General features: G+C 55.0%; 1 protein-coding gene across 1 annotated transcript; it reads left to right on the top strand.

Annotated features, from left to right (window-relative positions):
* Positions 1 to 3,740: 3,740 nt before the first annotated feature.
* LOC135317404 (olfactory receptor 6F1-like) lies at positions 3,741 to 4,518 on the top strand. Its single transcript, XM_064473701.1, is given in 3 exon segments — positions 3,741 to 4,434; positions 4,437 to 4,460; positions 4,463 to 4,518. Coding segments are annotated over 3 exon segments (705 nt in total). The 5' UTR covers positions 3,741 to 3,809.
* The last annotated feature ends 19,249 nt before the right edge of the window (positions 4,519 to 23,767 follow it).

The raw sequence follows: 23,767 nt of genomic DNA, 5'->3' as shown, positions 1-23,767 counted from the left end.
CACTCAGAGTGACTTTGCTTCCCTCTCTGGACTCATTAAAGTTGTGCTGCATTCAAGCCTGGCCTCCATGTGGTCCTTCCCTCTGTGGACACTCTCCAAGCTGCCAAAGCAGAGGGGTGTTGTTCTGTGGTGGAAAGGGGTGAGGGCACAAGGACACCCTTGTTCATTCAGAGAGGATTGGGGGGTTGGGACATGCCGCAGTGGCTCCACTGTTGGGCACCATCCCTCGGAGCTGAGGAAGACATTTCTGGCTGCTTTGCTGCCAGTGACCATCAGGCCTTGCCCTGCTGTGTCTCTGCCCACCAATGCCCAGCAAGGCAGGAGGCCCTGAGGGCTCAGAAGCCCCATGAGCCCCCTGAGGAAGGGCATTTGTCTGCCTTTTGAAGAGAGGGTATTTGGCTCAAAGGGAGCCTAGAGACAGGTTCACTACTACATCACTTCTGATGTCTCAGTGTCTGTAGCCTGAGGGGAGTCTGTCTTGCCCCAGACATACACCCTTCCGCTGCCACGAGCGTGTGGCACTGTGGCACTGCTCTCTTTGCAAGGGCTAGGGTTCTTCCTTGGAGATGGCGAAAGTCAGGCGGGAGCTTCTTACACTGCAGGATGCTTTTTTCTGGGGCTGCAGCAATGGGGATGTTCTCTTTTCTATTTATTACATGTTGGTATGGAGATGGGCTCCTTTGGAAACGTGTGTGCGCACACCTCTGTAAGTGCACACGTATGGGTTGATCTTTGGGTGAGCGTAAGCTCACGTGTGCGGTTGTGCTCGTGTGTGTGAATTTGTGTGCACACTGCAGGGGAAATTCAGATTGTAACTGCTCAGCAGTGGTAACCTGTGACCAAGGAACGATCTGCCACGCCGGGAAAATGGCCCAAATGCAGAAAGGGTTAAAGTGGCTGGCAGCAGGAATGCCAGAGACAGAAGGGGTCCGTGAAAGGCAGGGCAGTTTCCCTTGGTGACGGTGTGGAGACAAGAACCAGGCGCAGCACTGTCCTGTAGCAATCCTGGAGCGTGAATGCTCAGTGGCCACCTTTGGGCAGCAGAGCTGGTGCTGGAGGATAGACCCAAAGCCAGGCTGAGGTGCCTCATGCAGCACTCATAGGATCGGTGCTGCTGCCGGTGTATATAAGGAGTTGGCTCTGGATGCACATTTGCAGACTCCTTGTAGAAGTGCTTACAGTGGTAGGACTCTATCCAATACATCGATCATTTGGTGGGATTTGTTTTTCATATCTAAGCAGGAGTCTGACCTCACACATATTGCGTGTGTGCATGCCTGTGAGTGTGCATACCTCTGTGTGCGTATAGGTGTGCATGAGTGTGCAGCCCTGAGGGTAGATCAAAGGTATTGCTAGAGTCAAGGTACACCACAGCCAGTGGCCCTCCCCTTCCCCGCAATGCCAGTCACCTCCTCATAGAAAGCAATGGGGTTGGTGAAGAATATTTTGCCCTCAGTTGTCTCACGTGACCTGCTCCCAACCCCCTTTCTGCCTTTCGTGAGGTGAGAAAAGGCTTCTGAGAGTATTTGCTTCATGTTCATCCCAGGGACTGAGAAGTGACTGCCCAGTCAGCTCCTTGAACACCCTCGGATGCATCCCAAGCAATCCCATGAACTTGTGTATGTCCCAATGGTGGGAAGAGCTCCTTAGCTCTTTCTTCTTCTACTGCGGCTGCTGCGTCGCTCCCACAGAGTCTGCGGGGGACTGAGGGATGTCGTAGGCCTGAGGAGAAGCCGTAGCATAAACACTGAGGACAAACAGGCATTGAGTACATGAGCCTTTTCCCCGTCATTTGTCACCAGGTCCCCTTCCTCACTGAGCAATAAGCCCACATCTACTTAGCCTTCCAAGCACCCCCATCCCACGGTTAAACCCCATACCCATGTCCAAGGTACTCGAGGACAGACAGATGGCAGCGAGAAAGCTTTAGTGTGGGTGAGTGGGCTCAAGATGGGCACGTTACTCTCATTAGCTGCGTATGCCCTTCACACCAAGTGCAGACCAGTCTCCCCTCAGCCACGTTGGAGCCTTGGACACAGGACTTGCAGAAGATGACTCTGTCAAGTCTAACACCTGTGTGGTGACCCTGGACGGTGTAGACAGCCGCTCTTTGGGTGTGAGGCTTCTCAACTAACTCTAGGTGCCTAGAGGTCAAGACTTGTGCGTGTGCGAGTGTGTGTGCTGTTTACGCCAGCTGTCTAGTCTGGCATCCATCCTCCAGTAAATCAACTTCTTCCCAATGTTGTCCCTCAGCCAAGGGGTCCATGGCTTCATGTGGAGGACGGTGCACGAAGAGAAGTTGTTGGATCATTTCCATTGGCTGAGCACCTGGTGAGTGAAGCCCACCCAAGACATGTAGCATAGACTTCCAATGCCTTGCATATTGAAGGGGATTAAGGAGGCTTTCCTCTGCTCTTGAGCCACATGAAATTCCTGGTATGTAAATGCCTAAAGAGGAAGAAAGGAGGGAAAGGGATCCTTCAGGTGGTGATGCAGCTCCACCTGTCTTAGACACCCAGCTGAGGATGAAACCGATTCTCCCCTAGAGAGCTGATGAAGAATCCCCCCTTGTCTGCAGGGAGGGCTTGGATGAGAGCCCTCGGTTCAGCTGGCTTCTCAGCAGAGCTGCCTTGGAGGGCATGCAGCTCAGAGACTTTTGCCTTCAATCACTGAGGCATGGATACCTCTTCCCAAGTTGAGATGTCCGACTTATCCATCGGAGCCGCTCGCTGGACTCCTGCCTGAGTCCTCAGAAACAACCTGGCACTTCTAGAGGGCTTTTAGGCCTGTATATGAGGCAAGCTGAGCCATTTCTCTCTCGCAAGTGTCTTTTCTCCACCCAAAGAAGGGGGGTAAGCTGAGGAGCTGCGATAAGAGTATTTCATCATACACCTTTCAACTTGGTCAGCAGAAGTCCTTCCCCCAACTCTGAGATGGCAGAATTACAAAGAGGTGCGTCTTACCCTTCATAGACATGCTGAGAAGCAGATGTCAGTGGAGATAATGGAGCTATTTCCAAAAGCTTCCTGTGCTGAGACGTGGAAGAGAGCAAAGAGACAAGACCACGAGTCCTTGTGTAATGACTGTCATGCTAGTCTGCTGCCCTGTGCTGCTGCCATCTCACTTGGAAGCCCCTGTGATCAACTGAAGAGGTCAGAAAATCTCTTCCAGCGCCACGTTGTCATGATGGTTTTTCTGTTCCCTTGGTCTCATTTACGGAGATTGCAGCTCCGTATTTCCTGCCTTGAAGAGTGCAGGGATGTTCTTCCCTTCCTCTGCAACAGCCTTTCAGGTAGCTGGAGACCCTCAGCCTGCTCTCCACAGTTTCCTAAGTGGGATTTTCATCTCATGGAAGCAATTGCATTCAACATCATCTGAAGGAAATGCCCGCGCTCGATCTAAGAAATAATTCCCCATGGTCATTTGATGGTGTAGGCCTGACCTTCAGGGTCAGATCTAAGTGTCCAAATGTGTTTCTGCAGCAAAGGGTTTCCCCAACGATTTTAACTTAGCGTACGTGCTGTTTTCCTGTGCTCTGCACCAACTACTTTGTCAGGGATGATGGCTTTGTTGCACTACTAGTAGCATCTGAAGGACCAGCACAGGCATGCAGACTCACGCAGAAACTTTCCTGGCTCTGCAGATGAACCTCGGTGCTTGGGGGGCACATGGCAACTGGGACAAGTGTGGAAGAAAGAATTTGTCCTTCTTGGTTTCCCAGGCAGGTGGCATTCCCAGGTCTCCCTGTGGTTGTATTTGCACTGACGTACTCCCTGACAGTAGGAGGCAAGGCATCCACCATAGCCCTCATGTGGAAGAACAGCAACCTCCCTACCTCGGTGTACTTTGTCCTCCGTAATCTCTCCTTTCTGGAGATGTGGTACGCTATGGGCGTTGCTCCCACAGCCATAGGAGGCATGCTGGGGACTAGCGAGACCATCTCCTCCAGTGTCAGCATCCTCCAGTTGTTCCTTCTTCTCTCCCTAGGCTCCACTGAGTGTTTTCTCCTCTCTGTCATGGCCTATGACCACCACTTAGCCATGTCCTGCCCCTTGAGATACAGCTCTGTGATGAGCAGTGTCCTCTCTGCTCGGCTGGCACTCAGCTCCTGGCTGGGAGGCTTTCTGGCCATCTCGCTGCTGACCTTTCTGACATCCAGACTAACGCTAGGTGCTCCAGATGTCCTCAATCATTTCCCCTGCAATATAGATTCCTGCCTTGCCCTCTCTTGCAGTGACATACGGCCCATGGAGCTAGTGACCTTCCTTGTCTCCGTAATTATTGTGGTGGCCTCCTGTGTGCTCACCCTTCTGTCCTACATGTACGTCACCCCTTCCATGCTGAGAATCCAGTCAGCCCATGGCCAGGAAAAGGCTTTTTCCATTTGCCCTGCCCATCTCCGTGTCATCATGATCTGGTACGGCTCCACCCTCTTCTGTATGTCAAGCCATCGGCTGAGAACTCCTGGATCTGAACAAACTTGCGATTCCCTTTAACACAGTCTTAACTCCTTGTTGAACCCCTTCATTTACACACTCAGGAAGAAAGAAGTGAAGCAAGCTCTGGGGTGGGCTTTCCAGGAGAAGTGAAGTGGCTTCTCAAAGAGCCTCAGTGGAAGCAAACAGATTCACCCGCTCCCTCCCACAGCTTCTGCCCTGCAGAAGGTCCTCACGGAGGTGTAAGTGCACCTGAGCATCACAGGGAGGGAGAAGCCACCAATCCCGCAGTGAGCTCAGCTCACTCACCTTACAGCCATCTTAGGCTGGGCTGAGCCTCGGTTCTGATGCTCCCACCTCCCTCTGGTCACTCCTGGGTAAATTCAGGCGGCCTCGCAGTGCTCTAAAGACCAGTGCTTGGAAAGGGTCACAAACCCCATCCAGACACAGTTCAACAGAACCCTGGAGGAGTGGTCCTCACACAGGTTTGTATTCCAGTTTCCCAAGTCCTTCATTTTGTCAGGGATTCATATCAATCCCCTAAAGAAGTCCCAGCAGCCGGCTCACTGCTTTAGGAGATGGACATGTATTTCTCCATTTAGTCCCACGTTTTCTGGATGCATCTGTGCCCCATCCTCATGGCTGTTTCGCAGAATCATGCCCTGGTTCAAGATAAAATCTGGCAGTATCTGGCATCGCTACCTAGAGCCAGTATTCCTAGCATAAGGCAGTCAACAAAATATGCACTCCCCTTCCTTCCCTCTATCCAGTATCTGAATGGCCTTGTACATCTCTAATGAAAAACATCCAAATCTCTATGCCTCACACTAAAAGAGTCTGGGCAATTCCACATCTACACCCCCACACTGGGCTGGAACAGTCCGTCCTTCCTCACACTTTGGGCTTTGTTGTGGAATCACTTCAATGAGATTGGCAAAGTCCCCAAACTGCAGAGCTGTGAAATGCCGGCTGGGTAGCAAGACTCTCTCTACACTCACTGGGAGGACGTTAGCACTTCCAAAGGGCACTTGCTTTTCCCCTTCCTGTGAGTGTCATTTCAGAAGAGACGAATCACACTCTCAAAGCTCTTCTTCCTGCTCCCTGACAGCAAAGGGCGTCCACATGACCATAAGGAGGAGGCACCAACATGCCAGGCACACCTTTATGGACAGTGTGGCATTGATTTTGCCTGAGGGTAGAGCTCTCCAGGTGAGATGATTGAGTCCAGACCGAAATTCTAATCCTCCCTTCTGCAAGCAGGGGTGCTTCGGGAGGCGATTCTCCTGTGTCCACCTGTCCTGGGCACTTGGCTCTTAGACCTGCAGCCGGGCCCAGGCACCAGTGCCCAAGGACAAGCTGATGCCCACCCTTGTCAGCTGGGCTCTCTTTCCCAATGGCATTTGGGAAAATCCCTGGGACAGCCCACTGGGGACGGAGAAAGAGCCTGAGCCTGTCTCTACCCTTGAGTAGCCCGCACTGTTTGTCATTCCTTGCTTTTGGGGGAGAATTGTGTCAGTGCAGTGTTGAGGCCCTCTGCAGCCTCAGAGAGCAACCAAAAGCAGCACCTGAAATGTCCAAGGGACCCGAGGCACAGTGGGGTGCAAGCCACTGAGGGCTGCTGGCCATTCCCCATCAACGCTGCCTAGAGCCCTCTGAGGTAAATAGGGGCGTGCAAAGCCTCCAACAGGGCTGGTGGATCAGACCCACATCGCCTGGGAAGGCAGGCCATCCTGGAACAGCAGTGGGACAACAACCAAGTACCCTAGGCTTTCTCAGGTGAAGGGGATCATGCTTCCTGAGCAACAGACTCCAATTCAGAGGGTAGGATCCAGCTGGAAAGTCAGCACCCTCCAGCTGAGCTTCCCCATGCAGTGCTGGGGTGGGATCACCTGAGAATAGGTCCCCAGAAACAGTCCTGTCCCCTGTGGGAAGAAACAAGGTCACGGACATGTGGTTCCCATCCATTGGACAGAGAAACCAGCATGGATTCAGGGACATAGGGTTTCTTCCCAGCTGAGCACTGGTGATTTCCCTGAGAAGGAGAGGAAACATGGAATGGATTGGGACCACTTGCTGGCAGTGGATTAGTGCAGGAAGGGTTTGAACAGAGAAGCTTGTCCAGCACCTGGCTGATGTGTCTTTTTCACTTGCTGACACCCAGGTGCAGGGCAAGGAAAGGCTCTTCTCTCCTTGGGCCACTATGGCCACGGGGCAAAAGCCTGAGAGCAGTTGTGACTCCTGCCACAAGCTTCATTCTCCAGCTGTGGCCATCAGTGGAGGCACAGGGAAGGGGAACAAGAAGACAAGCTGACAGGTTACCTGCCCTGGGTACTCACTGCAGTGTACCAGCCATTTTAAGCAGAGGGCATTCCCAAGCCTGGTTTGGTTTGTTTATGGTGTAGCCTCCAATGGGTCTGCCCCAGGTCAGGTTTCTTTGTCCATTTTCATCATCAAAGACCCTGGATCTAGACACAGCTGTAAAATCCAGGCTGGCATGTGCTTTGCAGGTGCACAGGCTGGGGAGGCAGAGGCCCAGCCTCACCACAGCCCCCAGGTGCCACTGCTGGGCAGGCTGAGCTCAGGGCTGCATGCAAGCAGTGGCAGGGAGGGAACCACTCCTCAGAGCACCCCACCACGTTTCTGTGCAGCGCTGCAAGCTGTGGGCACCAGTGTGGGCTCAGTGCACAGAAGTAGGCAGCGCTGTCCTGGAGCTCAGCACCCTGCACATCCAGAGACACCTGGGAGTCCTCTGCAGACAGCTTGGAGGAGAACCTCCCTGAATCCACCTGAGGTTTCCATTTGTCCACCTGCAGCAGCACCTGAGGGGACTGGGTCTGGTGCTGCTGGTACCAGATGATGTAAGGATTGGAATAGCTGGTGGAGAAGTTGCAGTGCAGAGTTGCATTGTGTCCCTCCTGGACGGTCATTTTTGCTGGGAACTGGAGCACAGCGTCCCTTTGGGCATGACCTGTAAAGCCAGAAAGAGTTTTCAGCTTTGCTTGCCTGTGTACCTTTCTGTCTATCACTTCGTCAGCCTGCTCACTGTCCCCAGTTTCCATATCACTTCTCCAAGCCTCTGAAAGGCTGAGCTGGTTGGCCCTGCACACTGCTTTCTGCAGGTTCTTGTCGCTCCTCACACCCCAGATCAGCCTGCTTTTCAGCCATACTCACTGGTCTTTCAGTCCACTCATTCTCCCCACATCTGCCCCTGACCTATGTTAGCTACTGGTCTCTCCTTCAGCAGCAGAAGACATCAGCTGTTCCTCTCCCACCTCTCACCACATCATCTTGCTCGAAGAGTTCCTCCATATGACACACCGCATCCTCTGCCCTTGCCCTGTCCTTGTATGGCATTTCAGCTCTTCTTGCATTGAGCTAGCCTGCTCCATGTGTTGCCCAAGGTTTACGACCACCCCTACAGACATTGGTAGCATTGTATCCAATACACCTAGGAGAGAAGCTCCTATACGCCGCATTGCTCCATTCCCATGCATCTTTCTTTCCTTCAGGCTTCATCTGTGTTAGCAGCACACTCAGGAATGCTGAGTGCCTGCGAATTTCAGGGCAGTTCTTATTGCTCCTCTGATGCCCATTACTTCTGACATCTCCCAGGTTATTTGCCGTAGCCACCTGCAGCCCCTACTCTCCCTACAGAAACACTCGCAGATCCCCCACGGAGCCAGGACTCACATCTCCTCCCTTCCACCACCAGCTGCGCAAACTCTGGCCTCATTCTCCCCAGCTTGAAAGTTGCATCTCACCAAAGTCTGCCAGTTCCACCAGGGCTGCCAGGAAAATGAGGACCATGTCACACTCTCCCTTCATGGGGTGCCTAGGGACCTGCCAGCATGAGGGTTCTGATGCTTGCAACCCTACCTCTTCCCCTGCCTCTGCCAGATCAAAGAGGCCTCCAAACCACAGCCCAGAGGGTGGAGCAAAACTCCCTCCCTGCTGCTCCAGGCAGGCCTCTTTGGGTCTGTCCCCCAGCCTCTACCACAAAAAGGCTCTCTAGCGAGGTAACGGGCTCATGTCAAAGGGACAGGCATCCCTTGTGAATGTCTGACATCAACCACCTAGCCAGCTGCACAGGCCTGCACCCAGCTCTGCAGGAGATGGAGAAGGCACCCCTGTGCCCACCCTTGTCCACCCTGTCCCTGGGAGTGCCTGGATGGAGAGAGGACCTGGCACACACTGAAGTGCCTGGCCCCAGGGGTGGCACACTCTCTCCCCTCTCCTCTGCCCATAGAGAAGGCACTCCAAGAGCAACATCTCTGTAACGTGCATCTGCTGCAGAAACCAGCTGCGCAGGGACAGACAAACTCCCTCACTCTGGCAGGGGGAGGACGCGGCACACAGCTCCCTGTTGTACAGGCAGCCCCTCTTTGTCCCTTCACCTACCCACAACCTCCAGCAGCTTGTCCCGCCTTGGGCCCCAGAACCACAATACCCAGGCAAGCAAAACGGTCACTTGATTTCATATCTTCTGCTGTTGGCTGCCGGGAGCAGGGCTCCTCTGCCCCTTCTCACCCAGGCCCCTTTGCTCACAGAGCTGGCAGGGACTGCAGGAAGCAGGTTATTAGCAGAGCAGCCCCCATTCCAACCTTGCTCCCACGGGCACTTCAGGGTACTGCTCTTCAGTTGAGGCCATGGCAGAATGACAGTGGGCTGCCCTCTGCTCTCCAGTGACTGCAAACCTGCCAGGAGTTCCTTTGCAATACAGCTCTAGCTGCCACAACATTCCCCGGCTGAGGCAGGGAAGAGGGCTGTACCTTTCCTCGCTGCCTCTGAAGCCTCTGAGCATGGACTTGCCAGCTCTGCCAGCTCCTACAGCCACACAGGCCTCACTGGGGACTGGCTGGGCCCAGCACCCCATGCCCAGAGGCCTCCTTCCAGCTCTCACTCGCCTCAGACCTTCAGCCCCGTAGGGCAACCTAGCCCATCGCTTTGTGGCTCTAGGTCTGAGGTTAAGGGGAGTCCTGTGCAACAAGCTCTATGCCCCAAACACCGGCAACCGCGGGATCCACGTGAAGGTGTCTCTGACAATCGGGATCTCCTTCTCATATTGATGCTGAGGTAGAACTGCTGCATCTCCAGGATGCCTTTGGACCAGCAGCAGGAGTGCCTGGGAAGCGGGCTGTGGAGCTGGAGGGCCGAGTTAGGAAGTGTGTATCTGAGCCCAGAGTTTGACAAAGTCAATAGTAAAAAACCACTTGTGCTTGTGGTTTCAAAGCAGTGGCTTGTGTTAGCACTTACTCATTTGGGCCTTGGTGTTCTAAGAGGGCCTGGCTATGTTAGTGGGGCGAAAGAGATGCCCAGCCCCTGCTCGCTGAGCAGCAGCAGCGCCCGGTCCCTGCGGCAGGAGGGTCTCTGCTGCCCGCCTGCCCGTGCCGAGCAGCAAGGCGCTGCTCCTCGCCGGGAGCCGGCGGGGCCGGCGGCTGCAATCGCTCCTTCCCGGGCACGGCCGGACACCGCCACCGCTCCGCTCGCGCTTCCTGCCCCGCTGCCGCTGGCGCCGCCGCTGGCGCGGGGGATTCCTGTCTGCGTCGCGGTGGGAGGGCGGGGGCCGGGGCCGCTACCGGGGCCGGTCGCTCGGGGGAAGCGCCCCGGGGCCGGGCGGGGCCGGGCGGGGCCGGGCGGGGCCGGGCGGGGCCGGGCGGGGCCGGGCGGGGCCGGGCGGGGCCGGGCGGGCGGAGCGGCAGCGCCCCCTGGCGGGCCCGCCCGGGGCCGCCCCCCCGCCCCCGACACACACGCCCGGCCCCGCCCGCGCCGGTTCGTGCCCGGCCGCAGCCCCGGCTCCTCTCCCCGTGTCTCCCACGGCGCAGTAATACACCGCCGCGTCCCCGCGCCGGGGCCGGGCGAGCCGCAGGGCGCTGGAGCGGCGGTCTGGGGCCACCCACAGCCGCCCCGCGGGGTCCCGCAGCTCTTTGGCCCCTTTTACAGCGAGCGCGATGAATGCGGGGGCTCGGCCCGGGAGCTGACGGTACCAGTGGATAGCGTCGGAGGTCTTTATGTTGGGGTGTGAGCAGGTGATGTTGATGCCGGTGTCCTCGGTGGTCTCTGCCGACGGCTCCTGCTGCACCTGGGCTCTGCCAGCAGCCACTGCCGAGAAAAGAGAAGGAAAGGACAAGGGTTGTCAAAGATCGCCCAGCTCCGATGGCTCTTTTAGGAGAGAAGCATCAGGAAGAATGGCAGCGAGACAGGACAGGAACAGCTCGGGACATGCACCTCTGAGCAGAGATGGAGAGCGATCCTGGCGTGGGTGTGTGGTGCGACAGGAGAAGGCTGGGAGGGAATGTGAAATTCATGCATGCGGATATTAGAGAAACGTCAGGGGCATGGATAGATGGATGGAGAGAGGAAGAGCAGGGAGGGTGGGTGTGAGAGTGAAGGACAGAGGGCTACCCTCAGGGCAACGGTAGCTGCTGAATGTACAGGGAAATGCAGGCGTACGTGCAGGCAGGCGTTACTGACAGAAATGAAGAAGAAATCAGGAGAATAAAAAGAGCAGGGAAGAGGAACGCCGGGTGGCAGAGAGGCAGGGAGGGGGAAAGACACGCTGAAGAAGGAGAGGGAAGAGTCGGCTCTGAGCTCCCTGGGGAACATCCCGGGCACCGCCCCGGCCCCCAGCCGCCGCCGCCAGCCCCGCGCACCCAGGAGCACGGCGGCCAGCCCCGCCAGCCCTGCGCCCCGGCACCGCCGCATCCCGCCGCTCCGCCGCCCGCGCCTCGCTGCGCCCCGCCAGCCCCGGCTCTCTGCTCCGGCCGCGCCGCCTCCTCTCCCCCTCCTCTTCTCTCCTCGGCCCCTCCGCCGCCGCCAGCTCCGCCCCGGGGCTGCGCCCTGCGCCGGCGCCGCTCGGGGGCTCGCCCGGGCCTTGGCAGACGCAGAGCGGGGCCGAGGGCGGCGGGGAGCGGCGGTCGCCGGCGTTGCTGCCCACGGGGGAGGCGGGGCTGGAGCGGGCGCGACAGGAGCGCGATGGCACCAGGCAGTGCGGGGCTGACACGCTGCGGTCTCACTTTGACCCGATAATCTACGGCCTCCTGCCCGTCTTTCTCAGGCATCTGGGGGCGCCGGAATTCTCCATCAGGGTACGCGGTCATGAGAACGGGCAAGGGTCGCGAGAGGCAGAGGACCCGGCTGGTCTCGGCACCCCGGGCTCACCCACTCCGAGCCTGTCACAGAGACCATCCCTGCTGGCAGAGGGAGCACTTCCTCTGGCGGCACAGCCCGGTTGTGGGATCCCCCGGGGCTGCCCGGGGCTGGGGGTTCCCTGTGGCACCAGTACTGCCCTGATGAAGGAAGTGTTGGGAGAAGTACCTTCCTCAGGGAAAGCACGGCCCCGGCATGACATCTCCCACCCGCTTTGGAGCCATGCCGATGCACTCTGCATTCGTGGAGCGCAGGTGTAGGACAGACAGAAGGTGGGAGCTGAGAAGGCAGCGTGGCAAATCAGCTTCCTGAAATAACCACCACCTCAAGGACCTGGGACGTGAGAGGAATGGATTTGGGAAGCAACTGTGCCTCCAGGGAGAGTACAAGGGCTACACTAGAGCGTCAGCTCAAAAGCAGCTCCCCTGAGAGGGGAATCAGCTCCGGCTGTGCTCTCCCAGCAGAGCTCCCTGGCACTGATCTCACCGAAGGTCACTACAGGGAAGGGAGGAAGCCCTCAACTGCCCTGTCTCCAAGTCAGACCCGAGCCCAGGCAGGCAGACATTCAGGCAGGGACATGGGCTCAGGAACTTTACACGCCATGTCCAGTCCTTGTCAGAAAGGAGCTCTCTTCTAGACACCCCTGCAGGACAGCAGGATGCCATCTCAAATGCAATGTCCCTTCCCTCCCAGGGGCAGTTGCTGGGCACTCAGACCAAGATTCCTGTGCGGGGCATGAAGGCATTTGTGGGCTGAAGTCCAAAGCAGTCATTGGTTCTTTGGCTTTGCTGTGCAAGCCACAGGGTCTGGCCTTCCACTCACAGCACAGCTATAGCAGCCTTCATGTTCGTTTTGCTCAGCACCTGTTTGGGACAAGGTTTCAGCCCCTGCCTCACGCAGCACCTGGTCGATGCATAAATACGTTTGGCATTGGCTTGGCCATGAGAGGGGCCTGTGTCCCATACCAGGCACCACCGTTACGGCATTGGAAGCAGGTCCACTCTGCAGGGATGGCCAGCACAATGCTCAGCACGATTCTTCAGCCTTTCTCCTTGCCCATAAAGCAATCCCCATCCTTTTGAACTCTGCAGCTCTGGGAGAACTGCTATGTCCTGGCGTGGAGAGGCAGGGTGGGGGACTGCCAGCCGTGCTGAGGCACTCCCAATTTGTTTGTACTGAGTAAAACTACGGATCCAACCTGGAGTGAAACCATCCCTGCTGTGGTCTGAAATTGGCAGCAGCGGAGTCTGAGCTTCGGAGGGGCAGGAAAAGGAGGGCTCAGGAGACAGAGGCTGCATTTCCCCGCCTCTTCCCTGCACAGATGTCTAGTAGTCTGGTGCCATCGCTGCTCAAGTACACTCAGTCTCCTTCTGACCCTGGGAAAATGCTGCTTTGTGGTGCTCATGGACAGAGCAGTGGAGAGCGTCCCTGCCATGATCAGCACATTTCCTCATGATGAGGGACACAGAAGGACACACACGCTTATACATATCACCGTGGAATTACACACAGAGCTCTTCTTCTGCGTGCATCCACACCAACCTGGCTGCACACAAGCGCACACAAGACAGGGGCACATGGAGGAACACAACCAGTCACGGGCCTTGCTTAGGACAGCTGGAGACAACCACAGGAGGACTAGAGCATTGTGGGGAAGGGCAAGGCACCAGGCATGCCCATGGCATTGGTAGTGTGCTCACAGACTTCACAGAGACAGGACGAGTCAAAACATGCCAGACTTTTTTCCTGAGGGTGTTGCTATGCAGGATGGGGTCAAAACCTGCAGACAACCCCTGGACGTCCAGCTGAGGATCGCTGGAGCTTCTTCCTGAAAACAACACTTCAAACAGCCCCACCAGAGTGACCCAGGCTGATGCCAGTTCCCTGCTCTGGATCCATCCAGTACTTGAGCTGAGTCGTCTGCCAGCACTGCTGCATTCCTGCCCTAGAAATCCTGGGGCCTGTCATCCCAGTGCTCAGAAGAAACCGTCACTGGGGAATGGGCATGGCAGAAATCTGGAAATGAAAGAGCGGTAGCGCAGGAAATCACAGCACAGCACATACCATTAGCTGCGATAGTTTGCATTCAATATGAACTTGTCAGGAAATTGTTACCTCTGCAAAGGGCGCCTGTGGTCCTGTGGCAATGAAAGGCAGGTATAAAGCGAGCCTGAGTCCCTGCTCTCTCATCCACTTCTCTTGCCTCTCCTTCTCCTTGGGAACAAGTGAGCCTTGAGCCCTTTCTCCTCCTTTTCCAAAGTGAGATCTCTCCTTGGTGGACATTTGAGCTGATGTTGTCTGGTCCTGTGCTGGGCCCTGGAGCTCCTTGTCATGGGAGAGCGAATGAGGAGGAATGTGTGCTAGAGAGAGGATGGGATGTGGCTGAGGGGGCTCTTGGTTAAAGAACTAGGAGAAAGCAACCAGGGCAACGCTGCTCTTTGTAGGAGAATGAAGACAGTGTGGCTCCTGGCACAGTTTTCAGCTGCCCGCTCGGTAGTCAACTTGGCTGCTCCTCACACAAGCCTGTGTTCTGCTTCCTCCCTACCCTCTCTAGGAGGTGCATCTCTGGACCCAAGACATGTCCTGCTGCAGCCAGTGCCTGCCATGCCGGCCCTGCGGCCCGACCCCGCTGGCCAACAGCTGCAATGAGCCCTGTGTCAGGCAGTGCCAGAACTCCACTGTCGTCATTGAGCCCCCGGCTGTGGTGGTGACCCTGCCCGGCCCCATCCTCAGCTCCTTCCCACAGAGCACCGTGGTGGGCTCGTCCACCTCCGCTGCTGTTGGCAGCATCCTGAGCTGTGATGGAGTGCCCATCTCCTCCGGGGGCTTGGACCTCTCCTGCATTACCAGCCGCTACTGTGGCAGAAGGTGCCCTCCCTGCTAAAGCCACAGGTGACAGCCTGGACAAGGATTGCCCAGAACCCAAAAGCTCTTGCTAAACTGAGGACAGAGCTCCTGGCCATTGATTTCAGAGAGGCTGAACATCCAGTGCTCCCACCCAAAAGGAGGGCAGCTGGAGCCCTCTCAAACATGGCCAAACTCTCAATCTCCTGCCTTCCACTCCCTCCCATCTCTTTCTTGTCTTCTGAGCTAAAACTCCCAGAGCCCACCAGGGGCATCTGCTGACCCCTCTCCCTCTGTGGGACAGGCAGATGGATGCCCTGCAGAATCTTCACCATGGGCAATGGGAACAGACTTTCAGCAGCCGCTGGTGCTCTCCCTGCACTGGCAGCATCCTCTAGAATTGAACCTGTTTCCCCTTAAAGGTCATTAAAGTTTTCTGCATCCCAGCCTCTGCCTCCACATAATCCTTTCCTTGGTGGACATTGTCTCGTGTTGCCAAGGATGGAAGGCATTGCCTTTGTTGGCAGGGGGAGAAGGTGAGGGCACAAGTGGACTCTTCATCCTTCCCAGCAGAATGGGAGGGTGGGACAGATGGCAGTGGGGTCCTTCCAGTCACTGTCTCTTGGAGCTGAGGAAGACATACTCAGATCCTCCACAGCCAGTGGAGATCAAGCCTTGCATTCTGGCATCTCTGCTCAGATACGGCCCCTTGGCCTCGGATCACGTCCTGCAGGAGGGGAACTGACCACTGCTATCCCCCAGTGAGGAGCCCAGTGCTGCTGGAGGCTCTGAGAGGTCAGCAGATGACAAGCCTGTAAAGAGGGGAATTCTACCTATACATCCTATACATCCTATACAACCTCCACCTCCCAGACAGTTGCCTGCACAGGGCTGAGGTGACTCCCAGGCTGCTGATGAAATCAGCCTGGCCAGGCCACACACCAGGGCCCTCATGCCTCTCACACACCCCCAGATCCCACCACACAGGGTACCCCAAGGGCAGCAGCCAGTGCCCAACCTCCCACTGCTGCTCTGTCATGCCTGGCCTTCCCCCAGCCACGAGGCAGCTTTCCCCAAGGCCAGCCCTTCTCCTGGCAGGGCCTGTTGCCCACCTCTGCCTGGTGCTCTGCTCCCCCACTGAGATCTTGGATCGAGCCGTGCAGCCTGCTCCCACTGCAGAAGAGATGAGGCGGGGCTGGGGGAAGGCCGCGAGGCCTTGGCTGGGGTGGCCTCTCCTGGCTCCTGCACGGTGTCTAGCCCCAAGCTCCTGTCAGCACACCCCAAGGCTGCAGCTCTCACAAACGCAATGGTCAACGCACCCAAACCCTCCAGACACCAGCTGCCCCACTCAGCACCCCCAGCACGGTGGCCTTTCTCCCTCTATCTCCAAAAGCTATCTCAGGAACCAACAAAGGAAGTTTCCTGCCACACTGCCCATCCCATCTTATAAAGCGGCTTCTGAAACGCTTGTTGTAGGAAAAAACCCACACTCAAACCCAAGCAAGCCGTCCTTCCACTTGGCCATAACCCTTCCACTCTCAGTTTCCTCAAAACCAGTGGAATCTGCTTTTGTCCTCTCCTTACTCCTAGACTTTAAGAAACAAACCTGCCACACTACTTTTACTCTTTGCATAGCATAGTTTAGGTCGGACAAGACCTCTGCAAATCACCCATTCCAAGTCCCGCCTCAGAGCAGGTCTCATTAGATGAGGCTGGTCAGGGCTGTCTCTGTCAAGTCTTGAAATTTTCCAAGGCCGGAGCCTGCACAACATCTGTGGACAGTGCATTCCAGTACCTGACAATTTTCAGGGTCAAAAAAAAAAAAATTAAAAATAAAGGGAGCTTCTAATATCTAAATGGAATTTCCCAGGTTCCAAATTGTGCCTGTTGCCTCTCGTCCTAGGTGATCTCTGACCCAATCTTCCCCAACCAAAAACAAGTCCTCCTTTCTCCAGGTTTTTTCTCTCTCCCCTGGGGGCTGGGATGCCCGAGGGCCAGCCTTAGCAGTAAAGACCAAAGCAAAGAAGGCATCCAGTAATTCTGCCTTCTTTGCATCCTGCATCACCATGGTCCCTTCCTTGTCCAGCAGTGGGCCCACTGTATCCCCAGTCTTCCTTTGACTGCTGATGTATTTAAAGAAGCCCTTCCTGTTATCTTTGACATCCCTCGCCAGATTTAGTTGCAAGTGGGCCTTGGCCTTCCTCATTGCATCTCTGCATACCCTGACAACATTCCTATATTCTTCCCAAGTGGCCAGTCCCTTTTTCCACATACTGTGAATCTCCCTCTTCCATCTGAGTTTCTCTAGAAGCTCTTTGCTCATCCTTGCAGATCTCCAGATCCTTTGCGTGACTTCTTCCTCCTAGGGATGCACCCATCTTGAGCTCGGAGGAAGTGGTCCCTGAATATTCACTGTCTGTCTTGGACCCCGCTCCCTTCTAGAGCCCTAGCCCATGGGATTCCTCCAAGCAGGTCTCTGAAGAGGCCAAAGTTGGCTCTCTTGAAGTCTAAGATTCTAATCATGAAGTTCATGAACCTCATGAAGTTCAACAAGACCAAGTGCAAGGTCCTGCACCTGGGTTGGGGCAATCCCCAGTATCAGCACAGGTTGGGGGGTGATTTCATTGAGAGGAGCCCTGCAGAGATGGACCTGGGGGTACTGGTGGAAAAAACATTGGACATGAATCAGCAATGTATGCTTGCTGCCCAGACAGCCTGAGCTACGTCCTGAGCTGCATCAAAACAAGCGCGGCCAGCAGGTCACGGGAGGTGATTCTCCTCCTCTACGCTCTTCTTGTGACACCCAACCTGGAGTACTATGCCCCGTTCTGGGGTTCCCAAGACAGACAGACATGGACCTGTTAAAGTGGGCCCTCCAGGGGATGGCCATGAAAATGATCCAAAGGCTGGAACACCTCTCCTATGAAGAGAGGCTGAGAGAGTTGGGGTTGTTCAGCCAGAGGAAGAGATAGATGCAGGGAGACCTCACTGTGGTCTTTCAATATATAAAGGGTGTTTAAAAGAAAGATGGAGAAAGACTTTTTAGTAGGGCCTGTAGTGACAGGACAAGGAGTCCATGAGAGCAGCAACTGCCGAGCTCAGCAGCCAACAATGGAAAATCCTGACACAGGCGTGCTTTTAACACACATGGAACATCTATTATGGCTGCCCAGTGGCTCGGAATAGCAGCAGCTGCTTTAGCCTAAGCAACGCTGCAGCTGCTTTGTGAGAAGATGGCTAAGAAACCCATCTGGCTGGCACCTTGCTTCCTGATGCTACACTTGCAGAGCATAGCTAGGAGCAGCACTCCTTCCAAGGGAGGCAGGTCACAGCTGCGGAGACCCAGATAGGAGCCTTCCATGTCAGGTGAGGACCCTTGTGAAATGCCAGCCCTGCTGGGAGGCTCTCAGGGCACAAGGCTGTGGCTCCTGATGCCTGTGGCGGTGCTGGGCACAGCCTCCTGCCACCACTCCTGTGGCTCTGGACACAGCTCCAGTGCAGATGGGAGGCAGAATTGTCCAGCAGTGCCGCTCCACGAGCTCCAACAAGCCAGATTAACTGACAGGTGTCAGGGCTTGGCTCAGGCAGTTTGAAATCTCCTCCTGATGCCACCTGGGAATTCACCTTTGGCTTTGGAAGAGAGGGTGTTTATCTTAAGGCAACTTCATCAGGCCAGCTTCCCCTCTCAGGCCCCAGCCTCAGCATTTGCAGCTGCAGGCCATCTGGCTCACCCCAGACACACAGTCCTTTGCTGCCATGTCAGCATGTCAGGGCAGCACCTCTCCCTGCACGGAAGCTGGAACTGGTCCCAGACCTCCACAGCAACCCTACAGCGATCACCAGGGATGGGCTGGAGCTTGTAAGGCTTTGAGATTACTTTGGCTTGCAAAGTGGAGAACGCCTGGAGCTGCAGCAATGGGGGTGGTCTCTAACCTGGATTTTGTCTCTCATACACGGACGTGCCTAAGGTTGTCAGGGGCACAGAGGCAGCGAGCTGGCCTGTGGAGCCCTGGTTCTCAGAGTGTGTGGGGAGGCTGGGCTTCCTCCTGTGCACATGCATCTGCCTGTGCCTGTGGGTGTATTTGTGCCTGTTGTGGTTTAACCCGGCAGGCAGCTAAACAGCATAGGGTTATTTGCTCACCCCCTGACTCCAGGGGGAGGGGGGAGAGAATAGGAAAAATTAAACAAAAGTCAAATTAATGGGTTGAGATAAAGACAGTTCAATAGGACAGAAAAAGAAGGGAAAATAATTATAATAATGATGATAAAAGAATACACAAAACAAGTAATACACAATGCAGTTGCTCATCACCCACCAACAATTGCCCAGCCTATTCCCAAGCAGCAGTCCCGCCCCGACCAACTCCCACCAGCTTATATACTGTGCCATATGGTGTGGAATATCCCATTGGCCAGTTGGGATCAGCTGTCCTGGCTGTGCTCCCTGCTCTCTTGGCTTCTTGTGCACCCGGCAGAGCATGGGGAGCTGAAAAAGTCCTTGACTAGTACAAGCACTACCCAGCAACAACTCAGACATCAGCGTGTTACCAACATTACTCTCATACTAAATCCAAAACACAGCACTGTACCAGCTACTAGGAGGAAAATTAACTCTGTCCCAGCTGAAACCAGGACGGTCGGTGCCTGTGTGTTTGCATTTGCGTGTTCATCTGCAAGTGCACCCATGAGGGTGAGTGTGTGTGTGGCCAAGTGCATTTCCATGTGTGCATGTTCATGTGTTTGTGTACACGTTCATCTTTGCAGGTGAGCAAGTGTGTGTAGTGTCAGCGTGCCTGTGTGCATCTGTGTATGGGCGTATGTGTCTGCAGATGAGCACATACATAGCTGTGTTTGTACATGAGCTTGCATCCATATGCAAGGGTGAGTGTGCAGGTGTGTATAAGCACATGCGAACACCTATGTGACGACAAGCCTGGGGGCGAATGTGTGTGCGTGCACAGGGCTCCCTGTGCAATTGGGTGTGCGTGCACGTGTGTTCCTATGTGTGCTGACATGTGAGTGAAGGGAGGATGGAGCGCCTGGCCATTCTCTTTCAGCAAGATTGAGCAAAGTATGGCTGGAAGGGATCAGCCTGAAAACACGGCCCATGTCTGACAGCTTAAGGGAGGCCTGCAGCACCCTTTCCTTCTCAGTGCAAGCCAAGGGATGCTCTGCAGGAACTCTCCTACAGCCAAAGGGCACGAAATCTCGACTGTCCCGATGCTCTCTTCACAGTGGCAGTCCACTCAGAGTGACTTCCTTTTCATCCTTTGTGGCATGAAAGTTCTGCTGCATCCCAGCCTCCTTCTGTGTGTTGTCCTTCCCTCTGGGGACACTCTCCCAAGCGGTCACTGAGCCAGCTGTTGATCTAGGCTGACCAGAGTGGAGGCAAAAGAGGGGCCTTCACCTTTCCCAGAGGAAGGGGAGTGTGGGCCACTAAGCTGTGGGCCGTTTTAGGGCACTGATCCTGGGAACTGTGTGTGGTGGTGCAGCCCCCCTTGGCCACTCCGAGATCCCAGGATGAGCCCTATTCTGTTGTTTTCTTAGTCATAATGCCTTGGGCCTCAGGCAGTCTCTGTCCACACCGGGGCTATCTGCTGCCTGACTTGTGTACCAGAATTGGGGCCAGAATTAGCTTTGGGCCCCTTCTGCCAAAGCCGATCATCTCGATCCTATAACTAGCGATCCAAGAGGGAGACCCTTTGAGCTCTCCAGGACCACAGGGGGCTGTGTGACCCTGCATCTCCCCCTGGGCTGGGACGCCTCTCAGGGTAGATTTCATGATGACTGAAGGATCATCTGTTGACGATTTCGCAAGGCATCTCAGGCCTGATTTTGTGAGCCTTTCCGGCAGCGCACTGATGAATATCGGCACATAAAATTGAGCAATTTATGAAACTCACAAAAAGCTGATTTTTATTCACATGTTAACCTTAGGGGGTGGGTGTGCATGTGCAATTTTACTATATATTATTCCTATTCACATAAACCATTGACCAAGTCTGAGACTAAGATTGGACGTAGCTGCACCTAGGCTTCTCTCTGCAAGAAGTTTAGAAGGCAAGGGGGTCTATTCTGAACCTCGTGACTCAACGAGAGGGTCCTTCTTATCCCCTGCATCCACGATCCCTCTGAATCATTCTAACTTGAGTAGACCTCAGCTCTCCTTTGTGCACCTCTTCCATGCAAGTAATGCCATTCTCAACTCTTTAACTAAGTCGCTATGTTGACTGTAAAAAATGCCATCAAATTGCTGTTTTAAATTGGCTGATGCTGCTAAGAGTTATACAACCTGATACTGTGACCTATCTCAAATGTATTAATAAACCTTACACTGATAACTGAAGCTGTGTAAGAAATCGTATTCCCAACAATTTGGTGTAGCTGGCAGGATACACAAGGTTGTATTTGTGACAATTTGGTGTAGTCAGCCATATCCACAAGCCTGCATTTGCAACGCTGTGGAAGGCAGCTCCAGAGCCAGTGGCCTGCCTTTCTGTGTCTCTCCCTAGAAATGCCCTCCTGAGCATGTCCTGAGGTTGAGGAGCCTGGTCACTGGTGTCCTCAAGGGAGCAGCCTGGGGACTGCAGCAGGCCAGGGGGAGGATCACGGTGTCCTCCTGGGGACGGATGTTCCTCCTGCTCTGCATGGAGCTGTGCTGGGAGGCAGCTCGGCAGAAGATGACCTTGAAGGCTGGCACAGTTGCTGTGCAGAGGGAGAGGGAAGCAGGAGAGAGGGACGGCAGGAAGGGAGGCTGGGGCTGCTGCCCGAGGGTCCCAAGGGTGGCCAGAAGCTTTCCAAATGACTGCTTTTACCCACAGAGGGGTTGGAGAGGATCTTCCCCCTGTGGAAGGGCACCTGTGGAGCTGCTGCAGGAAGGTGATGGGCCCACTGAAACGCCTCTGCCCAAGGCCTCCCTCCGGGATTGGTTTGGTGGCAGAGACATGACCCACTCTCTGACCCTGCACGTCTTCAAACTCCTCACAAGCAAAGCCCAAGAGGGGAGGCAGGAAAAGCTCCTGAGAGGGGAGGCAACTAGTTCAACACAGACACGTCAACTGAAATGCTGGTATGCTGATACAAAGCCTCCTTTTCCTCTCAGCTGCTATTTAAGGGTGGGTTTTTATGGCTTTTAAGGAAAATGCATTTACCTGCAAATAAACTGGGGAGCAATTTCATTAATTCAACCTCACCTCTGTGTGCAGCCCTCAGCATTTGCAGCCTGCAGAAAGCAGGGGAATGAGGGCCCATGTGCTAGGAACTGCCTGGATCAAGCTTTGTTTTGTTTTACCATCAGTCATGCAGACAGGAGAAGAAAAAGGTACAGCAGCTCCTTAAGTCAACTGCCATGGCTGACGTTCAAGGTGGAAAGACATAATGGAACCATTTTTAAGGTGTCTCTGTCTCGAGACAAAAGACACTCGGTTGCTTTTGGGGAGGATGGATGTGCCTGCGATTCTTAATAGCGAATGAACACATCACTAATATGGAAATGCAATGGCTCACGTCTGTGCAGCTTGTACTTTACCAGACAGCAGAGCTTTCTATGCAATTTACATCTGCCCCTCAGGCACAGACTTGGCACTTGGGCTGGCTGAACATCTGGAGGCATCCTGATGACTTGACTCAAATCTAGTTTAATTCTTTAGTCTAGGAGAGAGCAAAGGCGGCCACGACTCTCTGTCAAAATGCCTTCTGGGTGCCCCTGGGTGGGTCTGGCCAGTGACTGATATGCCTACTTAGTCACGTGCTCACAGGAATTTACTCACGCAGCGTCTAAGGGACTTTGTGTGCTTGGACCAGCACCCCACCAGCAGGTTGAGGGGCCCATAAGCTACAGGAAAAAGGTTCATCCTCCTTCCCCATCCCTCTCATATCCCAGGGCTCCTAGCTCCCTGACTAAACTCACAGCTGAGCTAAAGAGGGAGATCGGGCTGTGTTGCCAACCAGGAGGAAACTGCAGGCCACAGCAGGTCTGTGCCTGCCCGGTGACAGGCTTGAGGACCCTAACAATGTCAGTGGGGTGAGAGCTTTAAAGTCCCTGCAGCAGCATTGACAGGATCTCCTAATTTGTGATGGAAAGGGAGAAATGTGGGACTGCAGAGGCACCTGAGACCTCCCACGGTGACAGCAGGTGGATCAGAAGAGAGAGGCAGAGAGAAATGGCTCATAAGGGGAGAGAAGAGATGGAGAATGGGTCTGAGGTATCTCTCCTCTCTCCTTTCCAACAGTAAGAGTGTCGTGAGAGGACCAGTGCAAAACCACGCATGTGAGGTGACATTTCCCAGCATTTTCCTGTTACTGAAAAAGATTTTCCCATGTGGACCTGAAAAGGCTGGCAAGGATTTCCACAGAAGAAGAAGTATGCATTGACAAATAGCCAGGACTTACCCAGAAGATGCCCTAGGAAGGCCATGAGGACGAGATATCTGAGGTGCATGCTGAGACCAACCTGGCGTGTTCGTTGAGTGACAGAGAGACAGAAAACCACCTCCCAGCCCTGAGATAACAGAGCTGCCCGAAATGACTCTGTTGGGGGAGGAAAGGAAGGAGCGGGGAAGAGAAATGGCCTGTTCTTCCTGTGCCTGAAATGCTTCTTCTGGCTTTCTCCCTCCTCCAGCAGCAACACCTGGGGCTCCCTCAGCCAAGGGCATTCTGAACATTTCCACAGTGAGGGTGCCTGGGGGCTGTGGGGTGTGCAGTCATGGGAAGAGGCTGTTCCCAGTCAGCTGCCAGTGCAGCCCTCGCCTCCCCAGCTAGAATCAGCTGCTCTTCTGCACATTCACTGCTGGGCCATTTGGGAGGTCAGGGGTTCCTTCCCCACTGAGATATCACATCTTTCCCTGGGGTCCTCACCTCTCTGGGGACACTGCTATTTCCTCTAGGGAACAGAACTCTCTTCCATTCCTGTCACTTCTCCTCTGTCATTCTTCATCTGCCTGGGAACAATGGCCTCCCCCAAGTCCTCAGAAAGAGGGGATGAACCCTGCTGTGCAGCAGCCCAGGGGCTCTCGCTGTGTCTTCTTCTGCTGGCCTAACCCACACTGTGAGAGAGGAACCTGGCTCCAGTGGGGCTGCTGGATGCCACCAACCCAGAGGTCACAAGGACAAAGTATTCCACAGGGGAAGGGGTGAGCTGAACAGTCCCAGCTCTCTCAGCCTTTCCCCAAATGAGACATGCTCCACTCCCTTCGTTGTCTAAGTGGCCCTTTGTTTGACTGGGTAAGGTATGCCTGTGACATAGAGTTGCCAGTGAAAACACACACCCCTCACCCCCCGGAGTCATAAGCCCACTGCTTATCCTTCAGTCCCTCAAGCTGCTGGCACAAAAAGAGAAAGGC

The sequence above is a fragment of the Phalacrocorax carbo genome, chromosome 25 (genome assembly GCF_963921805.1).
Source record: "Phalacrocorax carbo chromosome 25, bPhaCar2.1, whole genome shotgun sequence".
NCBI lineage: Eukaryota > Metazoa > Chordata > Aves > Suliformes > Phalacrocoracidae > Phalacrocorax > Phalacrocorax carbo.
The sequence above is the reverse complement of the archived record's forward strand: the minus strand, read 5'-3'. Positions and strand labels throughout refer to the sequence as shown.